This window comes from Cydia strobilella, chromosome Z, assembly GCF_947568885.1.
Source record: "Cydia strobilella chromosome Z, ilCydStro3.1, whole genome shotgun sequence".
In the NCBI taxonomy this organism is placed as follows: Eukaryota; Metazoa; Arthropoda; class Insecta; order Lepidoptera; family Tortricidae; genus Cydia; species Cydia strobilella.
Window position 1 is genome coordinate 23,074,211 of NC_086068.1, and position 19,861 is coordinate 23,094,071.

The 19,861-nt window shown below is 38.1% G+C and overlaps 1 protein-coding gene across 1 annotated transcript in view; it reads left to right on the forward strand.

Annotated features, from left to right (window-relative positions):
* The window catches only part of LOC134754459 (E3 ubiquitin-protein ligase MYCBP2), a 283,481-nt gene that overhangs the window by 20,813 nt on the left and 242,807 nt on the right, over positions 1-19,861 (forward strand). The window contains exons 13-15 of the mRNA XM_063690792.1: positions 1,750-1,912; positions 2,295-2,437; positions 3,803-3,979. Of these exons, the coding sequence (XP_063546862.1) occupies positions 1,750-1,912; positions 2,295-2,437; positions 3,803-3,979 (483 nt within the window). The remainder of the gene's footprint in view (positions 1-1,749; positions 1,913-2,294; positions 2,438-3,802; positions 3,980-19,861) is intronic.

The window sequence follows — 19,861 nt, forward strand, 5'->3', positions numbered from 1 at the left end:
TAGCCAACAGTAATAAAAATGATCGGCCGGCATGTACCTGCGTTACGGTGCCTGGGCACGTGTTTTGGTCGCGGGGGAGGTCTTGGCCGGTTGTGGAACTGGAAACGTCCGCCTGGTGTAATTCGTCTGCCTGCGAGCACCTCCCCCCCCTGTTTGACGCATAACGAGGGGGCGCTGACCAGTTTCCCGAGTACGAAGCTCGGTGTGTGTATCGAGACTAGGTGTGATGAGTTTTATGCGGCTCTGAGTAGATGACGCATGGAGGTCACACAGAATACGGCAGCCGTTGCTGAGGTGTTTCATAGCTTCCATTCCGTTGACACATTTAATAAGAATATCCATGGCCCTGTTGACGGCAGCGATCCCGTGGCCGAGTTGTTGCTGCGTTGCAGCCAGATTTTTGTCTCGGTTCCGGACCATATCGGGTACGGCTGCTGAAATCTCCACGTTTAATTTTGGTGTTTGTAACAATCGAGTTGTCGGGAACCAAATAGCCTTTTTGGATTTTATCTTTGGCTTCATTCGTCATACCTTTTTTGAGTAATGGTAACCAAAGTGGACTTTTTCGCCATACTCGGGGGTATCCTCGGTCGATTCCCCGAGAGCCAGCAGCATATCCGGGTCGAGCTCGGATTGAGCTGACGACATGGGCAAATCTGCCTGATTTTCAGGTACAGGAACCCCGTTATTATGGTCCGGCATCGGCACATCACTATTATGTTCCGGTATTACGGGATCGATGTTTAGTTGTGGTTCCTGTATAATAGGATCATGAGCCGGTATGGAACCATCTAGATTTTGTTCCATTACAACCTCTAAAACAAAAGAGAAGTGATTATTACATTTTATGAAAAATATTTTCTCTTGGGGGTAGGTTGAGAACATATTTGTCTCGCAGAGTAAAGCGCATCTACTGAAGACTGCGCGCATTGTTCTGCTTGTTTACATCGTTGGAGACTCGCGGTCAACCCCGATGGTTATATGATCATAGTTAGAGACTCGCAGTCAATCCCTATGTCGGCTCATTTTAATCACTTCTCAACACCAAATAACAAAACAAAGAACTTACCTTCATCTTCCGATGAAGACGAATCATAAATTATCCGGTCACAGTAATATTTTAACTTGTCTTTAGCTGTGCGCTTAGACATTTCTGTAGGTAATTGTGTCGTAGCCGAGGAGCTAAAGGGCGCGTGCGCTCGTCGCCGTGCACGAAAAAAGAGTGAGCAACTATGAGGGTGGAACGAACGGGAAGGGTAGGGAAATGAATAAATGAACTAAAAATCAGTTCAATAGTCAATTGAATGTCTCTTAATATAGTGCAAAAGTCGCCTGTAGGTTTAAAGGACTACCTGGTAAATGTAATATCTGAAGAATGAAACGAACGAAATATAATCGACTGGTAATTCTACACAAGATACTTCGTCGTTTGAGTGACGTCAAATAATTGCTAGTTACCATCGTAAACACTGTTAACTGACCATTTGCATACCTTACTGCAACGAGATAAGGTTTACCAATGGCCAGTTAAGGGTGTTGCTCATTGACAAATAACGTGTCAAATGCTAACTAATGCAAACTTGTAGACTTGGCATGTAAAAATAATAAAAAATGATGATAAAATTACCCCCATTAAAATATAGCGCAATCGATTCTCCCATCGATTCTGAAAAAAGTGTTTTTAGGTTTTCAGTGGGTCATGTCATGAAACACCGCGCGTGTATATAGTTTTTGTTTATTATTCTGTAGAGACGTTCTCGATGCGCCGGCAGAGTAAAGAGCCGCCGCTGTGCGTGGCGGTGGCGCACACGTTTGCGACGGACTACTGCAGAGTGTGTCCCCTCTGCAGAGAATGTACGGGCTTCTCGAGCGCATGCCATTGCGCTAGGCTTCCCAACAGAGTGCCTGGCGAGTGAGTCATTCACTACAGAATACTTGTACTATACTATAGTCTATAACTATGGTAGGCAGATTAACAATTTAAGATTAACCCTGTAGGTTCAAACTTATCGAAATAAAAACACATTGAGATTTTACATTTAGAATAGAAGCTTGTCATTGCTGACCCGTTAAAGCATCTGTGGGTCTTCAGGGGTTAACTTGCATTGCGTTGTTTTATTGCACATGTCGAAAAACACACAGCAGCAATTTTGCTTATGGATCAGCTGTCGAATAGGTTATACATTAATTGCTGAAATTAGTAACACGTAACACCATCATAATCATAAGAAGCTTGAAATGTTATTCTGACAGTAAAAATTATGCGAATGTATTGTCTACTCGGATGTTCGAAGGAAATGTGGTTGCGGTGAAGGTGACAGCGGTTGTAGTTCCTGCGGCGTGTGTCGGCGCTGCGCGGACGCGTACAAGAGCGTTTGCGCCGAGCGGCCGCCTACCGACGGCGACGAGGACGCCTCCCGCTCCGACGCTACAAGTGGTTAGTGCTCCACAGTAACAACAACTAGAACTGGACGTACAAGGAGTGTGTTATAACACTTATAACCAATAACCTCGAGACATACCTTGCAACATTTTCAGAAGAACAGCCAGCTGCAGTAGAAATCAACAGCTTTGCAACTCTCAAAGAGCCGCAAATGATGTTTTCATTGGTCTAAGAAATCAAACTTTTATGGCTTTATTCATAAACGCGCTACAAGCCTCAATAAGCTATTGATCGTTTGTCAATCTGTCATTTTGACTATACTATCTAATGCTATCTCCTTTACCCTTGTTAAGAGTTAAGACCAACCAAGAGTGAAAGAGATGGCATTATGACCTGACTCGCCACTTAGTTTTGCATGATACAAAATAATTCTCACAAATGCAGTATAATGTATTTGTAAGAAAGAAATACGAAATAAAGCATAAATTAACTAATTGAGGCTTGTAAAAATTGTTTAATATTTTGGTTGACTTGAAAAGCCGCACGTAGCTGTCGAGCCGCGGTTTGCCAACTGCAAAAAGTCCAAAAAACTACAGTAAAGCAGAAATACATGGAGCATGGGGTGGGCCATATCATCATCATCATGTCAGCCGATAGACGTCCACTGCTGGACATAGGCCTCCCCCAAGTGGTGGGCCATAACTTCGAATTAATTGCAAACGATGTTATTAAGTTTAATTTAGTATGGGGTACTGGGGTGGCAGTTAGCACATCATTACTAGTGAATTTCCAATATGACTTGGAACTCCGGTAGCCGTCTAAGAAGTGTAACACTCTTACGGTAGATGTCGCTAGGGTGCCTCCCAAAGGCCCATATGGTGGAAATATTTGCTGTCCTTGTGTGAGGTCTTGGTTGCTCAGATGACAGAGCAATGGGCTAGCGATCCAGTCTATCAGTGTCTAGGGTCAGACGGTAATTTTTTCCACTTTTAAAAGTATCCCATTTATTTCTTGTTTTACTGTCGTTTTTGGGGTTCCGTACTCAAAGGGTAAAAACGTGACCCTATTACTAAGACTCCATTGTCTGTCTGTCTGTCTGTCCGTTTGTCACCAGACTGTATCTCATGAACCGTGATAGCTATCTAGCTAGAGACCTATCTAGCTAGATACAGTTGATATTTTCACAGATGATGTATTTCTGCTGCCGCTATAACAACAAATACTAAAAACAGAATAAAATAAATATTTAAGTGGGGCTCCCATACAACAAACGTGATTTTTTTGCCATTTTTTGCGTAATGGTACGAAACCCTTCGTGCGCGAGTCCGACTCGCACTTGGCCGGTTTTTTAATTTACATTTCATTTTCAACATAATTGAATTGTGCAGCCTTGATATTCTGTATATATTATGATTGTAGACAAAGACAACGGTCGGTACTGCCCGTACGAGGGGCACAGCACGGCGTCGGAGGCGGAGCGCGACGGCAGCCTGAAGGTGAGCTGCCTGCCGCCGGCGCGCGTCACCGTGCCGGGCGGCCACCGCGTCGTCGCCGTCGCCACGGGGCTGCACCACTCCGTGCTGCTCACCGACCATGGTACAATCATTTTGTACAGCAGGAAAATAAGTCATCATTCACTGGTGCTGGTACAGACCCAAACTAGGTTACAAGCGGTTCACAACCACAATTTTGGCTTCAACACTTTTAACTTACGAGGACAGAAGGAAATAACTACTGTCCCGTGACTCTCTCTCATCTTATCGCTTGTTTTTCTTTTTACATATCGATAGTATTATAAAGGTTTCTTCTTGATCTTGCTTGCTTTCTGTACTTGTTTACACTAGTCATTACTGTGACATTAGTAAAGTTAGAATGCCTTTTTGCTACAGTAAAACCCACCTATAGTTTCCCGATTATGCTAAAAGACTGACTCGATTATCCTTGGTTAGGTGTGACTAAATATTACATGATCAAACGAACTTCAAAGTGAAGTTCGATCAGTATTATATGAGTAAGCTTCATTCGAAGATATAAAAACCAGGTAGTCCTTTAACCTACTAGGCAACTCATCGCATGTTTAAAGTGGGTAGCAAAAACTTTAACTCAAACAGGTCTATCCCTACTTTTCCCCCTAGTCTTCATGGGGCGCGCGGCTTGCCGCCATTGCTCATTATTTTTAGAGACTTTACTTTCTAAAGCAAAACTTTCTTTCCGGGTATAGGGGAGGGAGGGTAGTTATATCTTCGAATGAAGCTTACTCATATAATACTGATCGAACTTCACTTTGAAGTTCGTTTGATCATGTATTATATTTCTCAAGCTTCATTCTTCAGATATAAAAACCAGGTAGATGTTAAGAGTTGAAAGTTTTGCTGCATTCTTTCCCATTATCAATATTATCATAGCATATTTATTTCTGAAAACATATTTGTATGAATAATTATCTACCATGTACATATGTGTATGTTATACACAAGTTTACTGTTCCAATTGAGTTATAAGGCATTGTTAAGAAGCACGGGAAAGTTTAGCAATGCAGGTTAAAAAAGGTATACATATATTAGGTATAGCCAGGTTGTATATATATATATATATATATATATATATATATATATATATACTTTTACGTATTAGGATATTTAAACAAAATCTAATTTGTTCTTCATAAAACCTAGTTGACTAAGATTCCATACAATTAGTGGTCAACTTTGCATTAAGTTTAATTCGATTTGAAAAAGTTTAATACGAGTAAACTCATAAGACATATGTCCTTTTGTGAAATGTATTAAAATTCACTGGCAGTGCTTGTCCGCGATACGGAATTTTTGAACGCTTAGAACAGTACACTATTGATGACAAGATTCAGGCTCGTCTAAGTGTAATTATCTACGAAGATAAGACGTAATTTAGGCTAACGATACAACCCAGCGTTACCTCCAGACAGGGTGGGATACGCTGTGGCTGTGATGTCTTTCCCCGCGTCTTGACGCTTATGACGCGTAGGCCGTGTGATATCTGTCTCACGCCGACTCATCCTGTTTACGATGATCTCTGAGCAGACGACGACAATGAGAAAATTCAGTTATTAGGCGCGTGCACGCGCAAATCGGCTTACAGCAGCTCCTGATCAACGAATAGTGACCCGGCGTGCAATGGACAAAGACTCACGCGGCCTAGCGCGTTTTCGAGGGCTTCAACTTAACAAAAAAACATGTATTTGCTCGAAACATGTCTAACGTCGTTTATATTTTGATTTTTATCAAATTAAAAAATCCACCACGTTCCTGAAATCTAAAAAATATATGAACGTGCATAAATTATGCTTTCTGTTCAGTTATTAAGCATAAAGCATGTCATATGTGTAGCATCACCAAAGGTATTCTAAACAAAAATAAATTATAAGACTAGCAGTCTACTCAGCTTTCGAAGTAATCTTTCAAATAAGATTGTAATTTACTCAAACTCAAATGTTTATTATTGCGCTCATATTACATATAATGAATGGTCCAAGGTCCATTAATGGTAACAGAATATTTATTTATCATTTAATTATATGTACGTACCTAATGTACATATATTCGAGCTATTAAAATGCATAATAATATCCAGTTAAACCTGAGTAGGTAAAATCAGCGTTTAACAAACATCATTAGGAATTAATTTAGCATATATTTATAAATAGCTGCATGTGACGAGTACCTTTAAATAGAATATATAAATGATATGAACCTTTTTTATTTTATTTAAATTACTATTATTGACCGCAAGGCGCGATTGACCATATTTTCACAAATAATGGTGTAGCGGCTTCTATTCTCGCAACGCGAACGGGACAAGCACAGCAATCAACCACGCAATCAATGAAATGAAATGAATATCAATCCACAGAAATTCAGATATTAAGCATCAAATCTAAAAACGTATGCCCTCCATTCAAGTATTCGCTCTGCAAGGAACGAAAGACTGTGCGACGTAATGTTGTATATTTTTAAAATGTAAACATTAAAGCCGGAATAATAATAAAAATTGCCTTTGCTGTATTGCTACTATGGTTGTATTGTTGAGTTCAGAAAACAAATATTATATTAAGTGGATTCATCTTAATATTTTAATCCATGACTTATGTCATGAATGTGCTATATTAATGACATAGCGGTATTGCAAGTGGTGGGTCCCCACCAACTACAGTTACTAAACTTATAATATCAAGGCACATATATTTTAAACTTGGCAAAAACGTATTGCATGGTAACATCGTATTGATGATAGCTGAAAGAGTATCGCGACCGACACATGAGAGTTGAACCATAGGTGCATTAGTCATTTATTGATTTTTTACGGTTTCTATTAGCTTCTTAATTATGTATTTATATTTTTATGTGCATAATCTGAGGGTGATCAATACAATGCAATACAATCATTTATTAATAAAATTAAAATCCTTTAAAAGATAATCGGAAGGTAATCGTTTTGTAGTTTTGATACAGGTTAATAGGTATTTACCTAGTTACCCATTATTTACGACCATAAAAATAAATATTAAATATCTGTGAGAGATGCGAACAAATATATTCGTGTGTATTTAGCCAAATTGTACCGAAACCGCTTTATCATTAACTCAGTTAGATGGTACTCTAATGGTCACTTTGTCAGGCTTCGGCATGAACTTGTATTTATGAAGAAATAAGCGTAAAACGTGTTTGCGTTTGTTTCTTAGCTTTCGTTGTAAGTTTAGTTTTTTGCATGCCAGATGCTGGTGAAATATGTGTTACTTATGTATAATATTGTCTGACCACCTTTTGTACCATATTTCATGCAAAATAAAGTTATTTTCTTTCTTTCTTTCTTTCTTTCATATTCAGTACTCACAAATTGTTTCATTGGGTTTATTAGATAGATAATGATGAATAAACCCATTTTCCTGTAATTCAATTCAGTTAGGTGTCTTTGTTACAATTGGATGATTCAAATTATTTAATTATTCAATATCACTTAAAAAAGTAAAATCATATTTTTAAACAGACACAAGGTACTTAGATACTGACATCGCCTATATATTTTTATATATCCCATAACAATATTAGCGTACGTATCCCAATAATTTGTATGGTTATATGCATATATAAACATTCAAAAATCGTCACCAAAATATATGCATTGTGCAGGGTATTACCACTTAGTTTATTCCATTTCATTTGTGGTAAAAGAGATTTTATCCAGCTTAAGTTTAGGAATTTCGATCAGATTCACATCACGTGACGTGATGTAGGTACACCTATTTAGCAATTCCCAATTTTAGAGACAAGTTATACTTATGTGGGTAATATAAAAACAATATAGGTACTATTGTATTGTTTCAATTATAAATTTACGAGGTAGTCTCGTGTTTATTCAAATTCAACCTCTGGGCGGATAAAAGTACCGTACTATGGGTTAGGTGTGAGTAAAATTTATTGTCACATATAATTGGATATTAAAAATCCAAATATATTTTATATGTAAGGATTTATTTTAAAAGGCAATGTAGTCTTGTGCCGAACGTTTCGGCAGCTAGACCGACGTGTCTCTGACACGCACAAATCAAAAATGAACCGCGGAGCGCTGGTGAAAAAATTTAAAAGAAATATTTTTAATTCGAGGGTAGACTTCGAATGTTTTTCAAAATAAAACCCGTAAGGTTTTAGATTACATAGATAGGCCTATACATGAATAAAGTATATTTGAACTTGAACTTAAAAGATAATTCTTTATTGCACATAGAAAAACTTGAACTTGGTGTTTTAAAATGTGCGTGGTTTTGATCGAGAACCGCTATAGATTTATTAAATTTTGTTATGCATTGCTATCGTGTTGACTCACGGCCAACCCCAAGCAAGTTCTATCTTCGTGACGACTCTAGGCCGCCCCCCAGGTTTATAGTTACCAGTCGTGGACTCACGGCCCGCGCGGTACTAAGTAAGTGCAAGGTATTTGATCACAAAGTGTAAGTTTTTTACAAAAATAGTTAAAATAGTTACACTTAAGTAAGTATCTGATTTTTCTTCAGGATCTGAAGAATCTATTATCACTCGGCAATTTTGCTTGAGTTTCTTCTGTTGGGCCATCTAAAACCAAATAAAAAGAAAGCCTCCCTCGTCTCTTTAACACAACACAATATGATTATTTAGGGCCCTTTGTTTCGTTGCGCGCTGTCCGATCTAAATTAAACCTTTGGTTGGTTCACGACCAAACCCCGGGCGCAATCGGTGTTCGAAGTACGAACAGACTTTCCATCGTGTTGGTTCACGACCAACCCCCAAGATAATTTTTTCCTTCGTGTTGGTTCACGACCAACCCCCAGGATGATTTATTCCTTCGTGTTGATTCTCGACCAACCCCCAGGATGATTTATTCCTTCGTGTTAGTTCTCGACTAACCTCCAGGATGATGAACAATTTTAATAACAAATATATTGCACAACGAATACGAAACGAATAATCCCACAGCTTACGTGTCGTATTCTCGTATAAATCGTATAATGACTGCACTAACTTTGAAACAAAATTATGATTTTACGTGCGTTCGTTGCCTCGCAAGAATAAAGAATGAGCAATGGCGGCAAGCCGCGCGCCCCATGAAGACTAGGGGGAAAAGTAGGGATAGACCTGTTTGAGTTAAAGTTTTTGCTACCCACTTTAAACATGCGATGAGTTGCCTAGTAGGTTAAAGGACTACCTGGTTTTTATATCTGAAGAATGAAGCTTGAGAAATATAATAGTTGAATAACAGCTCTAGGGGAAATATTTTCATAAACGGGAAAAAAGGTCAAACACATCTAATCATTTTTAAGAAAAAAAAAACCGACTTCAATGGGGGATGCCGTTGAGAGGTTACTTATTGTTGATGGTGCACTCCAGACAATGAAATGAAAATGACAGCACCGTTTGGCTAACTAAAAGGAGGTAAAACCACCCACTTTTCTAGTAGCATTTCGTTTCTGTAAGGGTCACAGTTCTAACCTAACCTAACCCAATATTCTGATAGCATTTCGTTTCTGTAAGGGTCACAGTTCTAACCTAACCTAACCCACTTTTCTGATAGCAGTTCTGTTCTGTGAGGATCGCAGTTCAAAAAAGTTCCACTTCATCAAATGTCACTTTTTGATGTAAATGCTGGATTTGTTGATGAAAATACAAAAATCACTATATGTATGCCTTTAACATTTGAGGAGTTCCCTCGATTCCTCATGGATCCCATCATCAGAACTGCGTTTTGACAAAAACGGGACCAATCTGTATGTATATATCGGTCCACAAATGACGGAGTTATGGAGTAACAAACATTAAAAAAAAAAAAACATACAACCGAATTGAGAACCTCCTCCTTTTGAAATCTTGAAGTCGGTTAAAAAGGACATTGGTTTTGATATTTTTAGTGTTACACTGTAAGTTTATAATAAACTAACTGTTGCCCGCGACTTCGTCGTACGCGTGGATTTGTATGTTGGTGGTTATATATTCTATATGAGCATAATATAGAACATTATGCAGCAAAAAATATCAGTAGGGACGGTTAATCATTGTTAATAATTATACAACGCATGAAATTTGTCTTTCACAAACTACGAAGTTTCAAGACCCTAACTGAGAAAAATTGTTCCCGTTATAATCCCTCTCGACCCTCTTAGAAGATTTACGTCCACTATTTAGCTTCGCGCAGTTACTGTTACTTTCTAGAGCTTATATCTTCTAAATGGGTCAACAAAAAATTATGAAAAAAATATATATGCATCTTCACTCTATGCACAACAATCGTAACATTTGTCTTTTTTCCTAAAATGTATAGTTTCATCGAAAAAAAAGGCCGTTTTGCGGCTAACTTTGCTTATATCTATATATATATTACGCGAGGCCGATTTTTGTTCATCCCATCAGATCTACAGTTATGGTCCGATTTTGATAAATGATATGTCATTAGATTCGTCTCATGCTGGAGAGTTGTATAAAACTCCTGGATTTTTAATTTTTTTCTGAATAATTAATTTGAAAAAAGTTAATTTGTGAGTTTGACCACGTGACATGTCACGTTCCCAATTTTGACTCAAGATGTCAAGATGACCAAATAATAATAAACATGAATTGCACTCAAACCTGTAGTAAGTTGTTCAGCATGATGAAATATTATTTTTGAGGGCAACATAATATCCGCTACACTTAAAACATGTACGAAAATACAAAAATGATTTTACAGTTTGTTGACAATGAATGACAGTAAACATATTGTGTCAACTTTTAAGGGGACTATTATGTCAATACTGTAAATTGCCAGGTTGTTTTCATTTTAAAAATGTTGATATATGCAAACTTTTTTCGCATACCTATTTAAAATGTGAAGAACGGTCAAGTGCGAGTTAGACTCGTGATCAAAAGGTTCCGTGTCACTACATATGCATATTGACTAAATGTAAAAAACCGGCCAAGTGCGAGTCGGACTCGCGCACGTAGGGTGCCGTACCATTATTTTCTTTAAAAACGGCAAAAAAATCTAAACGACCGACCATTGACGGCTGTTATGGCTATCGGATCTACAGTTATGGTTCGATTTTAATAAATTATATGTCATTGGATTCGTCTCATGCTACAGATTTGCAATAAGCTCTGTTTTTTGATTTTTTCCCGATAAAGTACTAAAAAGTTAATTTGAAAAAATGTACCACGTGACCTTTATTCTGACTTGAGATTGAATTGAACTCGAACCTGTATCCAATGTATGTAAGGTATCCAATCCATTCAAATATTTGTTTTGAGACTGTAACATGCATACACCACACTAAAATAGTTATTTGTGCAACAAGAGAGGAAAGTTGGTTTTTCTTGCGAGTGTTTATTTTGAGTCCCGAGAAAGCGAAAGATTCTATAATTGAATCACGAGCGAAGCGAGTGATTCTAAGGTAGAATCTTGAGCGTAGCGAGGGACTCAAAAACACGAAACAATTGCACACATAATTTTTCACCTCAGTAGTGAGAACATATTAAAGGTTAAAATGTATTTCGAATTACACAGAATAAACAGAAAAAAAAGTATTATAATATGTACGATACGATAAGATACGATACGATACGATACGATACGATACGAGACGAGATCGGACCGGACCGGACCGGACCGGACCGGACCGGACCGGACCGGACCGGACCGGACCGGACCGTACCGTACCGTACCGTACCGTACCGTACCGTACCTTACCGTACCGTACCGTACCGTACCATACCATAAAAAAAAAGTAATAAAAGTATGAAGTTCATGGCCTTCACTAAATTAAAAAGCTACATTGTTTCACTCCCTGGAGTGAGGAAAGTCGCACTTTCCTCACTCCAGGGAGTGACGAAAGTAGGCTTGTTCGAGCTGCTGAGGTGAAAAATATATTTAAACAACATAAAATTTTATTGTTGTGTTTGACAAACATGTCAGACATGTGTCATCCACATCGTACTCATCAAGATGACACATGTTTATTTTATTGTTGCTTTGGCACATAGAAGGTAGGATTCTATAGAAGTTTCGTGTTTAGGGGCCTACCGCGTGCGCCTGTGAGGGACAGAATTTGTAGCCTATCAGGCCACCATAAACCATACAAAACGGTGGGGAAAAGCATCTATATTTATTTCAAAAAGCACGTACGGCGAGAATTGTTCTTATGAGGATCTTTAAGGTAAACGGTCAGCCAATTTTCCGCATCGGTCCGCGACCTTGGTGCGATGCGGCATATGTGCGATCATGTGTAAAATCCGTAACAGACTACCGCACCGCCTCGCGATCTTGGTGCGCCACACCCATAAGTGAGAGCGAGAAAGAGAATATCTCGAAAAGCCGTATTGGTGCGGTCAAAATATCTCTTTCTTGCTCTAACTTATAGCTGCGTCCTTAACGTACGTACGGTGACCACGGTGCACACTATCGATACGTGCGCCGCACCGCACCAAGGCCGCGGTGAGGTGTGGTAGTCTCTAACAGTTTTACGATAGTATGTTAAATACGCCTATAATATTTCTTTCTCGCTCTAACTTATAGCTGCGTGCTTAACGTAGGTACGGTGACCACCTTGCACATTATCGATACGTGCGCCGCACCGCACCAATGCCGCAGTGAGGTGTGGTAGTCTCTAACGGCTTTTACGATAGTCTGTTAAATACGGCTATAATATTTCTTTCTCGCTCTAACTTAAAGCTGCGTGCTTAACGTAGGTACGGTGACCACCTTGCACATTATCGATACGTGCGCCGCACCGCACCAATGCCGCAGTGAGGTGTGGTAGTCTCTAACGGCTTTTACGATAGTATGTTAAATACGCCTATAATATTTCTTTCTCGCTCTAACTTATAGCTGCGTGCTTAACGTAGGTACGGTGACCACCTTGCACATTATCGATACGTGCGCCGCACCGCACCAATGCCGCAGTGAGGTGTGGTAGTCTCTAACGGCTTTTACGATAGTCTGTTAAATACGGCTATAATATTTCTTTCTCGCTCTAACTTAAAGCTGCGTCCTTAACGTAGGTACGGTGACCACCTTGCGCACTATCTCTTTCTCGCGCTTTAGGTGCATCGCACAATGACCTTGGTGCGGTGCGGTAATGTGTTAGGCGCTTAAGTTGGGCCGCCGTATGCTGAGAGCGAGAAAGAGATATTTTGACGGTCGCGGTCCAGTGGTTGTACAGACTTTCCAAAAAGTAAATAATAAAAAAAACTAAATTAGGTCCAAGGGCCTGACACTCTATGATAGAGAAAGATAGTCTTATTGCGATTCCAGAAGAGGAAAGAGAAAATAGTGCCATGCTTTGTCTTTATCACCGACCGGGCATTTTGTCATGGTCGGGTTATGGCATCATAGCAAGGAGGCGATGGCAAAATACCGAAATTTATAAGAGTGAAAGAGGAAAAGGATTATGCTGCCATACACGAAACTGTCAATACATAAATGTCTTTCTCTTACCCCTGGTCGCTCGGTTTCATGTCTATAACTACGTGTATATTATTAGGTCTTCCGCGAAAACCGAAAATCGCAAATTTTTACTCCAATGAAGGCGTAATTAGAGTGACAGAGAAAGATGCCCGCAATTTGAACTTCGATTTTCGTTGTTATAGCCCAGACACGGAATGTCACGGAATGTTTGTAAAATGTTTGTAAACTTCAGTCTCATGAACTCGCGCACCGAGGGTTCAGTACTTTTTAGTATTTGTTGTTATAGCGGCAACAGAAATACATCATCTGCGAAAATTTCAACTGTCTATCACGGTTCATGAGATACAGCCCGGTGACAGACAGACGGACAGACGGATAGACGGACAGCGGAGTCTTAGTAATAGGGTCCCGTTTTTACCCTTTGGGTACGGAACCCTAAGCACAAGTGTTATAATATCTAGGATTATGAGCCAAAAATCGGTGGAATAAAAACGTCGTTTTGAGCAAGTGTGTTGAAAATATAAAATTATACATTAGCCCTATGAAATTTTAGCCATGAGAGCCAAATGGCAAGACAAGAAAACAACGCGCAGAAACCGAGCGAAGGCCGAAGGCCGAGCTGCGGGAATGAAGTGCTCGCATGCGGATCTTTTCTTTCTACCAAAAGTACAACTTTATTACTTTTTCCCTTTAGAAAACAAAACTGCTGCACCAACAACAGCACCAACAACTACTACACATCAACAACAGCACATGAATGACTGAATGAATGAACATTTTATGAATCTTTTTACATGTAATGTTTTGATAGGATACTTTATGTACCCATTTTTATTGCTCTTGAGTTTTATATTTCATTAAGCGTTCAGTCTTAGGCTGCCTGTCCACAGGAGCGGAGCGAGGTGGCGGAGCGATGAGCGAGGAAAAAATCCACCGATTGAATGGCATAAAATCTCCGCTCTGTAATTTTAACGAAATTCTATTGCTGGATTTTTTCCCCGCTTATCGCTCCGCTCCAGTGGACAGGCAACCTAACTTTTAGAACCATACTCTAGCGGCGTTTTGACGCCGCAACGGGTCTCTAGTCTACTAAACGGCTTAATCGATTAAAATTATTTTTAAACTAACAAAAATGTTTTAACAGGTTCTACAAATACAAGAGCGCTGATTTGGTTGTACCGCGCATTAGCGAACGCAACACGGTGTTTCGCGGTCTATTATAACTAATGTAATGACAAAGAGGATATAATAAGATAGAGCGGTACTGTCATAGTAAATTTTGTAACCACTGTAAATTCACTGCCATCTATCGACATACTTTAAAACTAAAAATGAAGGTTTATAAAAATACGTTAAAATGTATTTAAATATGGATAAATGATTTTTTTTATTTGCATTAATTATTTTTATATGATTTTGACCCATGTTCTTTCACTGATATGCATTAAAATTATAAATAACAAACGAAACCGTCAACGCCCTCTATACGAGAGTAGGCTAAAACTAGTGGTGCCATCTGATCGAGAATCAAACTTTCGTGATTTTCGAGGCACGTTTTTTCCTTAGACTGTATCCATCTATTACGGAGTTATATCTATCTTTGGTAATGATAATATCCGTATATATTATACTATAATATACGTATGTTTGAGAAAACTTAATTCGAAATAAATAAATAAAAATTCTAACAGATATTATAATGTCATTCAAGCTTTACGTTTTGAATAATGTTCCATTCCATCTCGAAACAATAAATAATTGATTTAACACACGCTACCTATTACCTATAACGTTGTATGTGTGTATAACATTGTTAAAACATTTTGTTTTTGTAGTTTTTTAATTTTAATCTATTAAGAAATAGCAAAAGGGCCTATCGTATTTTTATTTACGGAAAAACTTACTTACCGTCACAGACGGAGCGATAATCCAAAGAGGCACGGCCGTATCATCCTTTTCTCAAAGCCACTCGGGCCATTTTTAACGTCCTGTAATTTTATTTAAACATAATAAGTGTATCAGACTATTATATGATTATATTTTAGTACTTCAGTGTCTAAGTTCGCTACAAAAAAATCATGAACATAACGTATTGTTTCACGGAAAGTTGAGTCTTCAAAAGTTTCTCATCAAAAATTGAATTACTTATACTCAACATTTTTATAGGAAAGTGTAGCGTTCGCTACATATTTATTTTTTTGCCATCTATCGGTGGTTTGTGGAACTTCTTCCATATCAACGTAGTTTGCGTATTTCTTCGGGTTTTTTTCGTTGTTTGTTATGCCAGGGCTAGTGGGTTATCGTTAGCGCGGAATTCTCTTAGATGGCGCTTTATAAAAACACATGGAACCTTTTTTGGACTGTGATATTTTCGATGTAGGCAGGTTACAATTGCGTTAAATTTTGAATTTCAATTCTGATTCGGAAAGAAGAAATTTGTTTTCTTCGGAGGACTTAAGATTGATTTTGAGTTTGAAGTGGAAAGGTCTATTTGTGGTCCGCGAATATTTTTTAAAATTTTTCCTTGTTTCCGTCAAGTCAACCTTTAATCGAGAGAAACGTTTTCTTCGGAAGTTGCCAATAATAACTTGTGCGCTTTTCTTCCCGTCGTTCCGCGGCCTTGTTGGCCGCAGTTGCCTGCACCAGGACCCTTTTTAAGGCGACCGTCGAGCAGTGCTCCGGTGGTACGTGGTGGCCGTATCAACGACAAGGCACAACCGCCGACGGGCAGTCGGCAATGGATGGTCGTCGACCGGCGGTCAGGTGCTATCAGACCCACGGAGGACACGAGCCCGCATACTGCGTGGTTCGATAGGTCACGGTACAGCGTTGGTTGGCCGAACGTTTTCTTTGGAAAGGAACAAGCAAATTGTCATCGTCTACGGAGCTTGAATATTTTTTTAACGTTATGGGATCGGTTCCCGTTTAATTACCCTATAATTGTTCATTGTTATTTTTTGTGCCATATTTCTTTTAATTCTGTAAAGCCGCTGTTATCCTATTCCGCATTTCTTTACGGCATTTTCAAAATCAGGCGAAACTAATATTCGGCATTAAATTTAGGCACCAATCACCCGTTGAAACAGCCATTATCGTCCATAATCTCCATCTCATTAATCCATTTTTTTCCTTCTACAGCTAAATTTATACGCCGTTATCTTTCGCACGTACACCTGTTCACGCCAGTGCGGAAAGCGGACAGTCAGAAAAATAATTTGTTTTGGTTATAATAATTTTTAAATTCCATGTGTAGATTTTTTTGGTGGTTTATGTTAAATTTAGAGCCAGTGCTTAACAAATTATACGTGTTGTGCAGAAGTATTTGTTTTACTGCAAAAGCTATCAGGTTATTTAGTATAATTTCAAAGCTTTTAAGACTTCCTAAAATTGAGTACAAAAAACATATCGCTTTAGATTTTTTATAAAAAATATTTTTTTACTAAAAATAAGTAATTATTTCATTGGGTCAACTTGGTGTATTATATCTTCTAAATGGGTAAACAAAAAATTATGAAAAAAATATATATGAATCTTCATTTATTGTTCAACAATTATAACGTTTAACTTTTTTCCTGATATTTATAGTTTTACCGTAATAAATATAATAAAACGGGCCATTTTGCGGCTAACTTTTACTAAAGGGCTTAATCAATTAAAATTATTTTTAAACTAACAATAATATTTTAAGGCAGGACAGACAAGACAGGAAAATATGGCAATAGCTGGAGGAGGCCTTTACCCGTGAGGGGTCCTAACCAAATTATATATATACATATATATAGTTATAGATACAAATAGTAGTTTAAGAGTTCAAAATTAAACTCTAAAAAATAGATTTTAAAAATTACCTCAATACTTTTAATAAATATGTTAATTTAGTTTAGTTTAATCTTTGGTTATGGAATAAATGGACTTATTTATTTATTTATTTATTTACTTTAATGTTTTAATAGCTGACGGTCTTTCCACCGCGATACAACCGGCCGACGATTTGTTTTATTAACAATATCATTTAAACTACCATCTGACAAAGTATGAAATGGGATGCGATGACTGAAAAGATTTTTTTACATTTTCATGTGACCAGCTGACGGTCCACCGAGATACAACCGGCTGACCATTTTTTTATTCACAATAGCATCTAAACTATCATCTGACACAGTATCAAGCGGGAGGCGATGACAATTTTTTTTGCGTGTTTCGGTGGCTGCCATTCCTCAATCCATCAACGGAGCGGCAGCTGACGTCCACAGGGGTTCATCATACATAGCCGTTAACCACAAAAAAAAAGACTGCAAAGCGCTGATTTAGTTGTGGCGCGCTTGTAATATAATGATGATATTCCCACGTAGTGTTTGAGAAAACTTCGAAAAATAACACATTTGTAGTAGTATATGTAGGTAGTAGGTACTTTAATTTTATAAGTTAACTATTAATGGCATTATTTATATTTATTTATTACGGATAAAAAAAACTGTATAAAATAAACGCACTGTACGCCTCAGCTTAGTACGAACCAAGCTTTAGCTATAAATCTTAATCTGTCGATTTGACTTAGGTATTTATTTGTAAGAAACAGATAAAACACAAATTAACTAATTGAGGCTTGTAAAATATAATGCATAAGGGAATATATTTTTCTCAAAAATGGACGGCAAAGTCGACGTTGCCGGTTAAAAAGTAGGTCGCGAAGTGCGTAGTTTATGGTGAGTCAAAAAATTAATAATAAAATGAATTAATTAAAATATTTAAAAAAACACGACGGCTGGATTTTAAGCGAACTGAAAAGCTAAAAATAATTTTGATGTTAGTGTTAGTTACATAACTTTATGAATTTAAATTGGAATATAAATGTACACTTACTACAATGCAGGAAAAAGTGAGGTCATGGTATTCAAGACACGAAGGTATAACCCGACCACTGTACCTAGAATCGTGCTGGGAGGCGTACCCCTTATTGTGGTAAACAAATTTAAATGTCTGGGTCATGTAATTAACTAAGAGATGATTTAGACATAGAGAGAGAAAGGAGGGCAATGTCTATAAGAGGCAACATGCTTGCCCGCAGATTCGCACGGTGTAATAAGCAAGTAAAGCTGACGCTATTTAGAGCGTATTGTCAGACGTTTTACACGTGCGGTCTGTGGGCAAGTTTTACACAAAGGGCCTACAACACGTTGCGAGTCCAGTACAATAATGTCCTTAGGATGCTGTTAAGGCTGCGAGGCACTGTAGTGCGTCAGGCATGTTCGCCAAGGCGCGAACGGACGACTTCTATGCCATTAGACGGAAGAGAGTGGCCTCATTACTCCGATGTGTGCGCGGCAGCACTAACAGCATGCTAAGGGCGTTAGCCGAGCGCCTTGACTGCCCGCTCATTAGGTACTGGACAGAAGTAGTCATTGGTAGGTCTAAGTAGATATAGGTTACTAACATAGTATTAAGGCTAAAATGTTACTAACAAAATATGGATCGCTTTTGATCTGAAATATTTTTTTTTTTTTATTTTTTATTTACGGTCATTTATAGTAAATACAAAGGTTTATGCACATTTATGACGTGACTGTACCTGTGTATTTTATTTCGATTGCAGTCGGGGGACCTTGATGTAGTGCATTTTCCCAATCAAAAGGTCCCCCGACTGCAATCGAAATAAAATACACAGGTACAGTCAGTTTTGATACCCCACTCGATAAGTTTGCAAGATTTTTTTTTTCAAATGTTGCGCATTATTGTGTATAACGTCCGCCATATTTATTTTATTATGACGTCACATAGCCTATGTCACCCGGAATGACGTAAGGATTCTAATGATATATCATACATCTAAATCGGTTAAGGCATTTAGAAATTATGGTGGAATAAAGAAACTCACATACATATATACATACAAACATGAACGCTGAAAACATAACACTCTGTTTTTTGGGCAGTCGTGTAAGAAAACATAACACTCTCTTCAGTCTCAGTCGTGTAAAAAGTTAAAAACATTGCAGTCTCGATTTCGGGACTGTAATGTTGCATACAAATTCCATTTTTTGTCAAGTTCCAAACTTTTTAAAAGTTGAAGTGGCCATATCAAATGAAGGAATGAAACAGCCAAACAGATGATCAGTACTTATTATTATTATAATGTTGGTACCGCGACTATTTAGGTGTCTCAAATAGGTTGGCGTATTTTCAGCAGAAAAATACACTTCTATTTTTTATTTGAAAAAATAAAAAGGCGGCAAAGCAAATCTTTTTACTTTTTTCTGTGAAAATATATACATAAGAACGTTGCTTCTGTAAAATGTTTATATTATATTTGTATTTATTGCGCCATTTTTGAGAAAAGCACTATATATGACTCGGCTGGAAGGCTACTTGCTGGCTTCGGATTCAATTAAACGGACTCCCAAGGTCGTCCGTTTAAAACGAATCCTCAGCCAGCAAGTAGCTACTTCCGAGTCTCGACAATAATGTACTATTTATTATGATTTACGACCTCCACTAAACGCATGATCTACTCATATTCAAACAACAAAATATTTGCAA